Below are 14,632 nucleotides of genomic sequence, written 5' to 3' on the forward strand. Positions count from 1 at the left end.
ACCAAAATTGTGGGTATGGTGAGGGGTTCCCCTGCATGGCCATCTTGTCCAACGCAGAGCAGTCACTCCCACCTGTAACGTAGGGAAATGACAACTTTTCTGTGTGAAAAAGATTGGATATAAGGAATAATTTTATTTTATTTTTAATGGCAAAGGTGGTGAGGCTCAGGTTGCCCAGAGATATGGTGGATTTCCACTGGAGATGTTCAAGGTCAGGCTGGACAGGGCTCTGAGCAACCGGATGTAGCTTTGGTGTTCCTGTGCATCGCAAGGGAGTTGAACTAGATAGCCTCTAAGTGTCCCTTCCAAATGAAATGAATCTACGATTCTATAAAAATAGCAACTTTCTGGTGGCTTTGAGATCTGCGGGTGAGAGATGGAGTGCTCTTCTAGAGTAGATGAGGAAATTAAGGCATGGATGAGGGAGTAACTGTTGCACGGTGCGTGACACAGGCAGTGGGGTTAATTACTAGTCATTAAAAATTACAGTTGACCTTTCTCTCTTGGATGAGATTCAGGCAGCGTGCTGGGCAAGCAGTGACAATGTGAGGCGACTGGTGAGAACTGGGGGGTGGTGGGTTGGCAGGGAAAGCAAGGCGCTAGGACATTTGGGACGGCACTGAAAAGCCAAAATCCAGCCGGGGGGGAGGGGGGGGAGGGAGGGAGAAGACACAGAGCCCAGCCAACAAAGACAAACATTGGACGTAAAAGATCAGCAAAAGCATGAGCCAAGAAAGCGCGATAGCGAGGCGCTTCGTGTCCTTCCCTTCGCCCTGGCAGCCGCTCAGCACGTCCTCGCGCCCATCTCCGCCGCGCAGCTCCACGCTTTCTTTCCCGCCTCCCGCCGCGCAGGCCGCCCGGCCGCCTGACGGCGCTGCCCTCGGCGCAGGCGCAGGCCGGGACGCGGCGGGGGGGGCCGGAGCGGCGACGCGCCGCGCCCTCGCTCCGCGTCCCGGGCGGTGTCTCAGTGCAGCCATGTCTGGCGGCGCGAAGCAGCGAGGCGGGCTCTGTCGGCGGCGCCCTCTGTGAGGCGGCGGCGGACGAGCGGCGGCGGCGGGCATTCATGTCGGCGGGCAGGGATTAGCGCGGCGGATAGCGAGCCGAGAGGAGGGGGCGGCCGACCGAGCCGTCTCCCCCTTCCCGCGGGGTCTCCGGCGGGAGAGAGCCGTACCTGCGTGGCGGGGGCGGGAGGACATGGCTGACCGGAGCGCGCCGAGCTGCCACCTGCGGCTGGAGTGGGTCTACGGTTACCGGGGTCACCAGTGCCGCAACAACCTGTACTACACGGCCGCCAAGGAGATCGTCTACTTTGTGGCTGGGGTCGGCGTGGTCTACAGCCCTCGGGAGCACCGGCAGAAATTCTACCTGGGGCACCAGGACGACATCATCAGGTACCGCCGCTGCGGGCGCTGGCTCCGTCCTCCGATTGCCCCGTGGCTCCGCGCGTCCCCCCTCGCCCGTCTCCACCCGCGTCCGTCGGGGCTCGGATGGAGGCGGCTGAAGGACGGGCGGCGCGGCGCTGCCCCGGAGCTCGGCGGGGCACGGCCCGGCGGCGGCTCCTCGCGGACCCGGGTCGTGCCTCGCTGCGTCCGAGAGCCGGGCCGAAAGTTGTGTGGGCGCCCGGGCGTCGGGAGGGCCCCCCTGGGCGCTGTCGGGACGAGAGGCGGAAGCCTCGTGCGTTCGCCGCCGCGCGCTGTGGGGGAGGTTAATCTGCGGCAGCGGACCGCTGGCTCAATGCTGGCAGGCGGTGGGTGCCTGCGGGATCAGCGGCCTGCCTGCAACTCGGGCAACTTTTGGGGTAATCTCGAGTGAGAGCGCAGCCTTTCCTGCAGAATCGAGGCTTCTATAGATCGGGAATTCACTTGCAGTGAGAGTTACAATGTGCTGAACTTCATGAAAAATGTAACTAATATTGCAAAGGAAATCTGCTGCTGTTGTCTCTTAAGTGTGTTTTCGCCCAGGGGTGCTTTTGTGTGTTCGGTGGTGCTGTGAGATCGGTGAGAGAACGTGAGGAGTGTGAAGGGCAGATGTGAGCCTGAGTCATCAGCCCTCTCCAGTAGGTGTCATTGCGGATGGGTTTTAAATTCCCATATCGTTGCTTTTCCTGTTTGGGTAAGAGCTGCGACCAATTTTGTCATTTACAGCACATTTGGGTGTTTTTTTTGTTTTTTTTTGTTTTGTTTTGTTTTGTTTTTATAGTTAATGCTCCAGTTCATCCCTTCCGTATGTGTTACTCTTGTGTACCAAGCAAGGAGTGCAGAGTGCAGAGCAGATGCTGTGTCTTTCATCCATTGTTTTATATGCATTGGAAAACTTGGCTGTAACTGCCGCTTTTTTTCTGTATTTAAGCCTGCATGAAGAGCTTCCAAGACGTTTGAAGTGTCTGTGGCCGCCCCTTACGAGGCTGTCATGCCTGTAGTGTATTTGTCCATGGTGCTGAAAATGCAATGAGAGGATTAGCGATCTGTTGTAGGTTGCTCTACTTGAAATGTTGAGTATTGAATCAGAAGTTTCAATTGCTGTTATGTCCTTTAATGCTTTAACGTTCTCACCTGCATCCAGTAAGAGGTATTTCTCTAGCGGTGCCTTAGCCACTTCTCATGTCATGTTCTGCGGGAAATCCAGATCCACAACTTACTATCCAGCTTAGGAAGCAGTGGCTGATTACTGGCTACAATATAAAATCAAAGGTTGCCATAATTGAACGTTTTGATGCTGCGTATCCATGTCTGCTTCTGTGTAACTGTTCCAGCATAACTTCCCATAAGAACAGTGACAACGACTTCGTGAGGTTTCTTTTTATGGGATATGCTTTGATGGAACCACGATCCAGCATGCTGGAGTTACTCCTGCTTTGACTTGTACTAATATTGACAGGAAATAATCATAAATATCTTAAAGCATTTTAACTTCACACACTAAGAATTTTGCATGTTTCTTATGTAGAAGTGTTAGTATGCTTAAGGAATTATTCCCTGTCTAGAGCCACATGGCTGTTTCTAATGGTAAGATTAGCCTTGCATTGATTGGTATTTCACTTCTATCCTTTATGAAAAGCAACATGGTGCCCTTTAAATGTAATCATCACATATTTTTCTTGACCAAACTTGGATACTGAAACAGATTCTCAATTAAAAAAAAAATAAAATAATAATAGTAGAAAATTATAGTGTTAATTTAAAAAATATGAGAAAATGAGGGGGGCATAAGTGGGATTATATAATGCAGTAATTAATTTTATGCAAATTGAGTTGTTTTGTATAAAAAAAAAAAATAATGTAGTGTATTTTAGTTTGCTCAGTAAGTACCTCCTGAATGCTGAGACATTTCTGATAGTTCAGGAAAAGCAGTTATGGGACTGATTGTCTTTTTGCATGGAATCTTGTTTGTGAAAGCAGGTCTGATATCTGAAAAACTTACGTGTTTAAAGAATCAAACTACAGAGTGCAGCTCCGTAGCTAGAAGCAGTACAAGACTAAGCAGTATAGGCTGCATGCTACATGGTGATATTATTAGTACTCCTCATTATGAGAACTTCTGCATCATTAGCACGCTTTGAATGACATTCTAATTTTAAGCAGCAGTCAGGAAGAGAGGAATTGCAATTTTTAAGTCAGAGACTAGTTCTTTATCTTTAGTAATAGACAATAGTATTAGATGAATGGACAGACAGAGAATGTTTTTCTGTTGAAAATTTTATTTCTAGCACTAGCAGTTACTTTGGCTTTTGTCTGCTGAGGAGTTTAACATCTTTTTATTAGACAAAAAACTATAAACTCACTATATAAGATTATTACTTTTTTAAAATGAGATTAAATGTTAAATTTTCTTCCAATTCTTCTCAGTTTTAATCACAACTCCACCCCTAGCCTCAGTGTAACTGTGAGTACTGGAAAGAGGAGAGTTTGGTATTTTGTATCTAGTTCTATTGAATGATCCTTTGTTTAGAAGAGACTAATTAGGGTCACTGAGGGACTCTTCTATTGGTTTTGTTCTAGTTGGTGGTTTTGTTTTTGTTTTTTAATTGAACAGTTTTAGTTATTCAGCTTCAGTCTGTTTCTAAAGGGACTTATCCTGCTTTCTGGCAACTTTTTATTACATTTTTATTTTTTAATCTCTTCTGTAAATTACTTTCTGGAAATCAACCCACTGTCTTGGAGGATGGAGAGTATCGTGTTTTTGCTCTTATTTCTATTGCTTTTTTATGTGTCAGTGCACTGTTTTGTTTTTTTGTTGTTTTAGTTTTTGTTTGTTTTTTTTTGTTGAGATCATCTCTGTGTTTGGATACTTGTGCATGATGTCACTTAGCTTTGGAAGTACTTTTGCGAATGCTGGCAAATTAGGGTGTTTTTTTTTGGGGGGGGGAAGGTGGTGGTTTATTTTTTGTTATTTTGAAGGCATTTTGTTGGTGGGGGGTATACGTGAAATCTCAGCTAACTTAATTCAGTAGTGTTACCTGGTGGCAGCAGCATAACTTGGTGAATGTCCATTCTGTTTGCAGAAGATAAGATCCACCCTGGGCTGTTTGTGTGTAGGAGATGCTGATTTTGTAAAAATGTATGAATTATCACTGCAAGGGTACTGATTCAAAGTGTAGGATTTAATAAACTGCTAAACTAGATTGTGAGTTGTATTTTGGAGCACTTTATAACATGTATATATATATAATATATATATGTATATATATATAATATATAATTATATTATATATATACATATATGTTATTTCTATTTACTATATCTGCTATTTCTATTTACTGCCCTGTGACTTTTTTGTGAGCTTTGGATTATTGGAATTTTATTAGGAGTTGTTTGTTTTTTTTTACCTGAAACCAAGGCTTCTAGTTAAAAGGAAAAGCAAATCCTCAGATCAAACCAGTGTTTATTTCTGTTGCTGTGGGCTATGCATGAATTGTTTTGGACTCTCTTGTTTCCAGAGAACAAGAAGTAACCAAAACTCCTTCCGCTCTGAAATGTGGTATTTATAGGCATTTTATTTCTCTCTGTTATCCTTTTATATGTCAGAATTAGGCTCAGTCTACAAGAGATTATCCTGCTTGCGATTCTGTGATCTTCCTCTTATATACCAGGCAGAATAATGTGTGCTTTTTTTCCTAGCATCAGCATTTCTGCAGTTGTGGAAATAAAATCCACTGCAATCATATCTGCTCCCCAGTGTTAATACTGCCCACCAAACCATTTTGAAAGAGATCTATCTGCCAACTGTTGCACTCTCAAAGTTTGTCCAAACATCAGTATCTGAGTTGTTAGACTCATCAGCAGCTTTTTGAATCTACTACAATTAAATGCTCTCCTGGCGAGGCAGATCCAGGCTTCCTCCGTAGATCTCAGTGGTTTGTAGACAGAAATTCTAGCAGTACAGTGATTAGTCATGTTTAGTTTTGAATGATGCCTCTGGTCTTTGTCTCTTTCTGTTAATGCTTTTGATAAATACCTGTTAGATTTCTGTGAAGACGCTGTGTGTTCACACCACTTCTTTTTACTCTATCATTCTGCCTCTGTTTGCTCCCTTCTCATTTGATGCATACCATGAGAAAACCCTAAGAAAAAAAGAAAATTTGCTTTCTAAGAAAAAGGGCCAAACAGGTTTCGCAAGAATGTGTCACAAAATCATATAATGATTTGTGTTGGAAGGGTCCATAAAGATCATCTAGTTCTAACACCTCTGCCATGGTAGGGATACCTGCTACTAGAGGGAATAACGTAGTAAGAAGTTACACTATTTCTTTCATTTCTAATCCTTCAGTAGTTTGACTCTGTAAGATCCATCCTAGTTCTTAAAAACATCAGTTATGAATTCATGTAATTTAATGTTTAGGGTATTTGCTGTCAGCTTTATGTTTTTTGTTTTTTGTCTAGAATGAATAGTATATAATTGATCTAACTCTAGATGATAGTCATGCATAAATGTTAAACAGTGGAGATTTTATCGTATGGAATTCTGTCATTTGTTTTGGCAGGAGATAATGAATTTTCACTGGAAATTTCACAATTAGGTTTTTTTTTTTTTTTTTTCACATGCCAGGGAGTTTAACTGAATGAATTGCCACAGTTGCTTCATCAGGAGAAGTTTCTTAGTCTTAAAATCTGCAACCTTTTCTTTTGCGTTACTAATGTGATAGAGGAAAAACATGTTTTAGCATGTTCTGGTGAGGAATTCTTTGGGTACCATTGAACTGTAGAAAAGCCAGATGTAACTTTTTAGAAGGGAAGCCTGTTTGTATATTTATTGGTGGAAATGTAAACACCCAAGGTATTTCAGCAATCATAGCCTTTAAAGAAGTTCAGTCATCCCTCTTTGGTTTCTCAAGTAAGACTGCTGGTAGAAAACAGGAGTAAAATCTGAAATGTTTTTCATACAGAAACACCTCAAAATATTGCTTATGTTACAGGAGACCTATGAAGTGTGTACATTATTGAGGGTAGTCTTGGGAAACCAGTCTTGTTCTGAAATGCCAAAGAAAGACTGTGGTGGGAATAACTCTGTGCACCAGAATGTGCTTGGGTCTGATTGTCTGGAAAGCATGTTTGCATATAAAGCAACGGGGTTCCTGGTGGACACCAAGTTTGAACGTAACTATGTCAACAAGTGCTCTTGCTGCTAAGAAGGCTAACGTTGTACTTGGCTGCATTAAGCAAAATGTTGCCAGCAGGCTGGGAGAGGTGATCCTTTGATTCCACTCAGCTCTGGTGAGGCCGCACCTGGAATGCAGTGAAGTGGTGAAATCATGAAATGTGTGCAATTCCATCACAGCTACTCAAATTGCTAAAACAGGTTAACTCACTAAGACAGCGCACTGCTTTCTCAATATAGCATTTTCCCCTTTGAATGCAGTCTTTCAAGGGACTGTTTTTTCCCCCCAGAAAGTTTAGATTCTCATCTTAAATATCAAGTTTTTTTCTTAGCTTATTCTTAAAACTTATATGGTGCCATGCTTTTTCTGTTTATACTAAAGAGAAATTAATCTACTTTCACTCTCTCATCTCCAAATGCTCTTTGAGGGCATAATTCATTTATTTCCCTCTGTAAAAGAACTTCTGACTTAATGGGACTTATATTATGTCATAATTATACTAATCAGTCTTCCTATGAGCTTCTAGATCAAGTATCTTTTGACTGTCTTGCCAGTCAAAAATGGCATTTCTTACAGCAGATGTAATTGCTATCACAGTAAGTAACATGGTCACCCTGATGACCGCTTCATTTCATGCCAAAGTCCCCAGTTAAGCTCTGCCCAACTGCTCATGTTAAGTGCTCTCAAGACTATCAGGTGTGTTCATTTGTGTTCATATCTTAAACAATTGAAGGAGAGTGAGGGAGGAGAGAAAATGATCTGCTTTTTTTCCTTGAGAAAAGCAAGTTTCCTGGTAGTTCTAGATCAGTGTGGCAATGCATGGGTTGTACCAGACTAGCAGATATTGTGTGAAGGGGTAATTGTTGAATCTTTGGTAGTTTGTTTGTTTTGGTAAGAGCTTTATGCATTATATTTTTTAAAAGAGTCAGTTGTGTGAATTAATTTGATGTATTAAAAGTATTTTGGAAGTGCAGAATAAAGCATTTACTGTTCATTTTTGGATGGGACTAGAATTTGCCTGTTGTTTAGTATGTCTGCCTATCATTAAAGAAGCTTTATTTTTTTCTAGTTAAAACTACATAAATACAAATATTAAAAATATCCAGCCAAAAATGAACATCTGAAGCAGACCAGAAGTTGATTAAAGTAGATCTATACAGTAAGGAGCTACAGGCTTGCAAGCCTGCCTTCATGCATCGTGCTTTTCATAGCCAGCAGTCACATCACCTTCTGATCTGATTCTGTCAGCACTCACAGGCAGGGTCACATCAGGTCAATTCTTAAATGAGAAAACATCTCGGAGCTGTAGGAAATTCTTCTCTTGAATTGGTAGTTGGCTGTTTCTCTCAGAACTGATGCAGCAACATGAGGCTCTCAGATAAGCTTAATAACATTTGATTGTTAGCAATTTTTGTAAAATTGATGCAGAAATGTTGAAGTCTGCCCAAGTTTTCTTTATTTCTTTATTTCTTATTTTCCTTTTTCCAAACTGCAATTGAAGCAATTATATTTCTGCTTACCTACTTTTCAGACGTTTAATTTCTTAAGTTATCCTCTTAATATAGATTGGGAAGTAGATTATGTACCTGGCTGATTTCATAACGGCATTATGAAGTTCTCTTATTATTGTCTTTATATGTGCATACATGGTGACAGACAGTAGCGTAATATGTTTGAATAAAATAATTGTTTTGAGGGAATAGTCTGAAGTAAAATGTTCGGGTTTTACTTGAAGCCATGAAGCTTTAAGACACTGAAATAAACTTCAGCTTTAAAAGTTGAGGTGTTCTGTTTTTATTTTTTTTTTCCGAGTTCCTTAGATTAACTAACATATAGTGTGCCGATCTGACATATCAAAAAGAGCTTAGATTTTATTGTGATTATTAATGTAACCCCTGTTTTGTTGTTGTTTTTAAGTATATACAGCATAAAACAAAAAAAAAGTAACAATTAGATAATGTCCCCAAAACTATAGAAAATAAAATCCAGTTGAGGGTGGAGAACTTAGTTTTTCATTATGTAGTATTTCAGTGTCAGCTTTTGTTGTGTTTTGTTGTTGTTGTTTTTTTAATTCAAAATACAGTTCACTTGATTTTTGATATTGTTACAATGTCGCTCACAGGATTAAGATTTCATTTAATATGACACTTTTATCAGGTATCAAAGAAAGTAAGTGAGGGACTGCTCAGAAAAATGGCAAGGCTGTCTGGTCTGCGTTGTTAAGGATCAATCAGATGCTCAGTTATAATTTAGAAATCTTTTCTAAACTACATTTAGGTTTATAATGCTGTTCCAGTCATGTCAGTGTTGTTGTTTTTTTTCACTCATACAGTAGTTATTTGACTTGAAACAATATGTTGGTTTTGCTTCTTTCATGTGTTAAACACAATACCTCTTAGCACTTGAAGGAACTTTATAATTTTAATTTTCTTCCAAGTTATGTGTCAGAGTGCAAAAGTTCCCCAGGCTCTCTTAATAATATAGATGAGTGCTCAAGGTAGATCCTATCAAATTCTCTTCAAAACAAATACAGTCAAGATTTTCAATACAGTGAGTGTTGTGAGTGCATCTGCTTTAGACTGAATTTCCTTTGGAGCATGAGGGAAATGATGGAATGTTACGGGTATGCGTAACTCTGGTTGCTCTAGCGGCTAAAAAAACTGTCCTGTGTTACTGTTTATGGTATTGTTATAGCTACTACAAGTAGTTACTACAAGGTAGTGTTTATTTATGTTGAATTGCTTGATTTACACCAAGAAGCTCAGAATCAGGAGCAGAAGTGCTTTCAGTATTAGTAAGAAATAGGACGAATTGTGGGATTTATTAGTAGCCCATACCTGTTTTGAGAGAATCAGTCTTAGAGGCATCATCTTCAGCTTGTAAACTTGAAGAAAACACATCTTTTGAGGACCATATCTTGATACTTCTATTTGCTTTTTTTTCTGATAGATGACATATTCTGTTTCTGTGCTGCATTTAAGGTAACATCTTTGTCCACTTCTGTTAGAGAAGTCTTTTTTTTTTTTTTTTTTTTTTTTTTCCCCGGGGTATTTTAACTAGCTGCTGAGGAATATCTGTGTTACTAAATCTCCACAGAAATTTCAGATCTGTTCTGAAGAGTGACTTTCCTTTGCCTAGCTGAAAAAGACTTCGTTGATTGGAAGTCCTCAAAGGTGCTGAAAGTCTTCCTGGTAGACTCCTTTTCTTTCAAATAGGATCTGCAAGATGGTGCCTGATACCTATCCTCCTATGAAAGTGCTGAGTATACAGATGCCACTTCAGAAGACTCAGCATGCATTCATTCCAGACAGTTTTTCTGAATTTCATGTCAGCGTTTGATCTTCCGACCTTTTTCATGGGAATTCTTAGTTATAGTAGCTATGACTTTGGTCTGCAGGCAGGGTGGATCAAGGTCTGTGTCTGTATACCCAGATAGTTTGGTTCTTTTGCTTTATAAACATGCTTCCGCTCATTTCAGTCAAGAAATGTGTTGCTTTAACTCCCATCCTAACAATGATGTTCAGGTTTATATTGCTTAAATATTCACGCAGTCAGATACTTTGTCAGATACTTTGAGGAGTTTTAAAATGTTATTTTTAGAAAAGTGTTGAATAAATGTTCCTTTTATAGATGACTAGGATAATTTTTACACATGCTTCATATTATTTTTAATGTCGTGATACCATTTGGAACTTATAGCCTAAGGAAAAAGCAAACAAACACTGGACCAGAATTTAAATGGGTGGGAAAAGGTTTATTTGCTCTAAAGCAGTACTGATGAAATAGTTTAAGTGATTAAAACAAATAGGAAAAAAAAATTGGTTAGTTAATGAGCAATACTAATTAGAGAGGATTAGTCAATTTGCTATTGTACTATACACCTGTATTTGCTAGGTATGTACAAAGCTGATATTTGCAGCAATGAATTTGCCTAAATACATCTCAGTGAAGATGACTTGGTTGGTGTTGGAATTTACTTCACAACAAAAATAGGCTGCATTGTATTTCTTCTGTGAACAATGTGTAAACTTTATAGCAAATCAACAGACTTACTTGAAATTTCCTCTGGCCCCCTAGGAAGAGGAGGAACATGTCTAAAGAGATAAGTGCCCACATTTTGAAGAGAATAATGTATTTTAAACAAAATGATTGACTTTATCAAGTACCACGAGTGATACGTCTATTGGTGGTTTAGCCAGTTCTGTGACAGATAAATATTTCCACTATTACTGTGGAAAAGGATAGATTGTAATTTGAACTTTCCTTGTCTTTATAAAGAATATATTGTATTAGATAAGTGACGTACTATCATATGTCAATAAAAAAGTTCGATTCAGGTGATTAATTAAACTAAATAGAAGACAAACAAAACTGAAGCAAAGGACCAAACCTATCAATGAGGCTAAAATGTAGTGTTGAGAGAGTGACCATAGTTCTCGTAAAGTTGTGTTCATGTCCAGCTCGTGCTTTTCAGTCCTGATTGAATATTGTGTTATTTCTTTACTGGAATTGAAGAATGAAGCTTGTGAATATGGTGCACAGTCTTATAATGACGCTTTAAAAGATTAGGCAGAAAAGAAACTGTACTACTTAGCTTTGTTTTATTTATATGGTACATTTTTGAGACTAAATCTGGTTGGATCTGGTGTTATAAAAATAGCACCACTTCAATTTTCTGAATTATAGGGTAACATTTTAATAATAAAAAAAGCTTAAAATACCACTGTGGTGTAGACGTGGGCAAACATTATGAATACGCACATATACCCCTGTATGTCTCCATTTTAACAAGGCAGGATGCATGCAGAAGGAGTGGATTAATTCTATGTTTTGGTTAGCTGACAACTCTGTGAACCTGCTCCTGACATTTAGAACTGTGTTAATCCCTGTTCCCTGCTTATAATCCCTCCACAAGAGCAAGCAAGGTGAATGATGCTTTATCTTAGATAGAGACAAGGCATCTGACAGCATGTCGAGATTGCCTGAGGATTTCTGGTGGCGAATATGACATTTTTAGCTAAATTTTTCTTCTACAATATTTAAAGAAATAACATTAAGAAAAACTGAAGAGCTGGTAAATATGACTTGTTTTTTTTTTTTTTTTTTTTTTTTTTTTTGTGTGTGTGTGTGTTTGTTTTTAGATCAAAATTGCATTTTTAGATGCATTTTTCTTTTTTACTTAGCACTATCAGTTGCTGCTTTTTCTAACATAGAAATTAATGGCATAAAAATGAATAACTTATGAAATGTTATTCAGTGCTAAGTTCATTTATAAATAACTGTGATTTAATGTTTGGGAGGTTATAACGTATGCTTTTGATAATTGGTGTACTTTGTTACCTTATTGGGAATACACAACTGCATCATTAGGCTTGAGATAAACATAATTGTAGAGTAGAATACTTGCATTTTCTTGAGAGTATTGCTCATGAATGCTATTTATCTATTTTTTCTTTTGTAGTGTTTTCCAGTAATGGTGTTAATGAGTCCAGATATGCAACAGTTTTTATTGTCTGTCAAGTACACGTTGACCTTGGAATTCTTTCAGAATTGCATTTACCCACGCTTTCCTGTTCTTCAATGCTTCTAATACCTGTTGTCTCTTTGTTTTAGAAAACTGTTTCACTGTTGTGTGTCTGTGCTGTTGCTTAAGTGGTTAACAAGATAGAAAGCAAAATGAGAATTTCAAGTACTTTCTTCACAGCATTCTGGGCTCTTTCCCATTTGTATAACTAATTAGTTTCAAGTGTTCTCCAGCTTTAAATGATGTTCTGGCTCATTTCGTGTTTATGGACATGAAGTTAGATGCAGAGATGGATTCCAGAAGAGGTGGCTTTATTTTCTGTGGGAGCACAGGAAGGACTAACACCTGCAGGCATCTGCAGGAACTGGTGTTTAGTTCTAAGAATCTTTTTCCTTAGTTTTCTGGTCTTTTGTCTTGGAAACTCTGCATCAGTGTTACTACACTCATTGTCTAACTCTTTGAAGATCATCTTGTCTGTTTGTTTTTTTTTTTCTGCTGAGTTTTGGAGCAGATAAAAAGCTAAAGGTTTTTGTCAGCTATTATAAGTTGCTTATAAACAAGCCTTTAGATAAAAGAAATGTAATGTTGGTTCCACCACAAAATATATTAATGTCTAGTTGAGCCTGTAAATGGCAACCCAGCATCAGTGGGATGAGCATTTCCTGTGAAATAGATGCTTTTCTGTGCTACTTTTTTTGCAGCTGGGAATAATCAGTATACAGTTTTAGTCTGTCCATTTGCTTTGTATTCCTGTCCTCAGAACAGACTCTTACTTTGAAGCTCTATGCTTGTACAATTTAAGAAATCTTCTAAGAGCTATTTATGATTCTGCTGGTGCTCTGATTACAAGTATATAACAGGCCTAGGAATGATGCTTCACAAATGTTTTTCTTATGGGAAATAAGCCTGCCCAGGTTTGATCTGTATAAACCTTGATGAGAAATGTTTGCTGCTTCCATCTCTTCCTGCTATAATGACTTCAGCAGTATGACATAAATGATTTGTAGTTTTTCCTATCTTACTTTCTGGAGAAATATGGGCAAGTGGCAGATATTAAGAGAATATCCACAACTATATATAAAACGTCTTGAAATGCATGATGAAAATATTTTTCCCTATTTGCTTGTAGAAACAATTTCACACTTGAAAATAACTTTACTTAAATAGATATCTGAGATACTGTTATTTTACTGCAGCATTCTTTTTTTACCGGTGCCCTAGTTTTATGAAGCTCAGATGTAGTCATGTGAATATACTCTTGGATTTTCATCCAATATTGTTGCTAAGGAAACATCATCTTTAATATTGTATCCTTGTCTGCGGCTTGTCTGTATTAATCAATGCTTGTTAATGCCCAGCATGAAACAAGAGAAGAGGGAAAAAAATCTTGATTTATCTTATAATAAAGTTGTTGGGGGCTGTTCTCATTCAAGATCCCTTGCCCTTACAAACCTCATACAGACTGGAGGGTCACATCTATGTCTCTAATATCATCCCAGACAAACAGGCATACTATGAACAGGTTCTATTCATTTCTTCAAGAGGCTGTCATTAATAATTAACACAGTTGATCTAATCATACAGTGTTATGCAGTAGTCTACTCAAAATGGTGGGGAATGCTGAGGTGAGAAATTGTTTATATAAAGGAGTGTGAATGCAATGATTGAGATTTATATCTTCACTAGACTTTTAAAACTGTGATACTGTACTTCAGTCTGCTTTGAATACCTATCTAGAAAACGACATGTCAGTCAGAGATATCAGTGGAAGTCTGTTCTCATCAAATCTGGCTATTTGGTTTTATAAAAATAGTGACAGTCGTATTTTTGGATTTTCCACTTCTTAGCTCTTCTTGGATGTATCAAGTGTTATAGTGAACTTCAGAATTATTTTGTCTGAGCAGTTTGTTAGCCTGATTCCTGCTTTATTTCATGGTTGCATTTGACTTTTGAACGTTTTCCTTAAGATAATTTTCATTGAATACTGTGTTGACACTAACATCTGTTATGGAAAATCCAAGTCAGAAAGGCTAGAAGTAAGTAGGAAGGCCTGAATAGCTTACTTTGTTCAGAAATTTTTTTTCTTTTTTTGGACAAACAGTAATATTCATCAGCTTAGTCATCCCTCTATGAAAACAGAAGAAATGAGGCAGAATTTTATAGTTTATCTGTATGGGAAAGATGCAAGCTCAGTTTCTGTAGTCTAGCCTGGAGAGGTTATCCCAGCTTTTGTTACCAAGATGGTAGAAGGAATATGTCTTTTTTCCTTCTGATTGCAGAGCTTTTCATTTGCACTAAGTATTCTTCTATCTCTCTGTGGGAGAGAGGAGAAAGTAAACAACCCAAGAAAATCCTTTGTGAGAATTCAAAGTACTGAAGTCTGTTGAACATACGCCCGCAGCATTGGCAGTGGTCTTAAGAGCCAAACCCAAGAAGTCTTCTGCCTTTACTTGAGGGCTGACTGATGAAGAGGAGACAACTACTTCAGTAGCTGGAGTGGTGCAGTTGGTCA

The 14,632-nt window shown here is 38.9% G+C and overlaps 1 protein-coding gene across 3 annotated transcripts in view; it reads left to right on the forward strand.

The window, feature by feature from the left end:
* Positions 1–918: 918 nt before the first annotated feature.
* EML5 (EMAP like 5) overlaps positions 919–14,632 on the forward strand; it is a 94,540-nt gene continuing 80,826 nt past the window's right edge. For all 3 annotated transcript variants that reach the window (XM_072339222.1, XM_072339223.1, XM_072339224.1), the window contains exon 1: positions 919–1,391. In XM_072339222.1, coding sequence (XP_072195323.1) covers positions 1,195–1,391 — 197 coding nt within the window. In that variant the 5' untranslated portion in view covers positions 919–1,194. The remainder of the gene's footprint in view (positions 1,392–14,632) is intronic.

The sequence above is a fragment of the Excalfactoria chinensis genome, chromosome 5 (genome assembly GCF_039878825.1).
Source record: "Excalfactoria chinensis isolate bCotChi1 chromosome 5, bCotChi1.hap2, whole genome shotgun sequence".
Taxonomy (NCBI): domain Eukaryota; kingdom Metazoa; phylum Chordata; class Aves; order Galliformes; family Phasianidae; genus Excalfactoria; species Excalfactoria chinensis.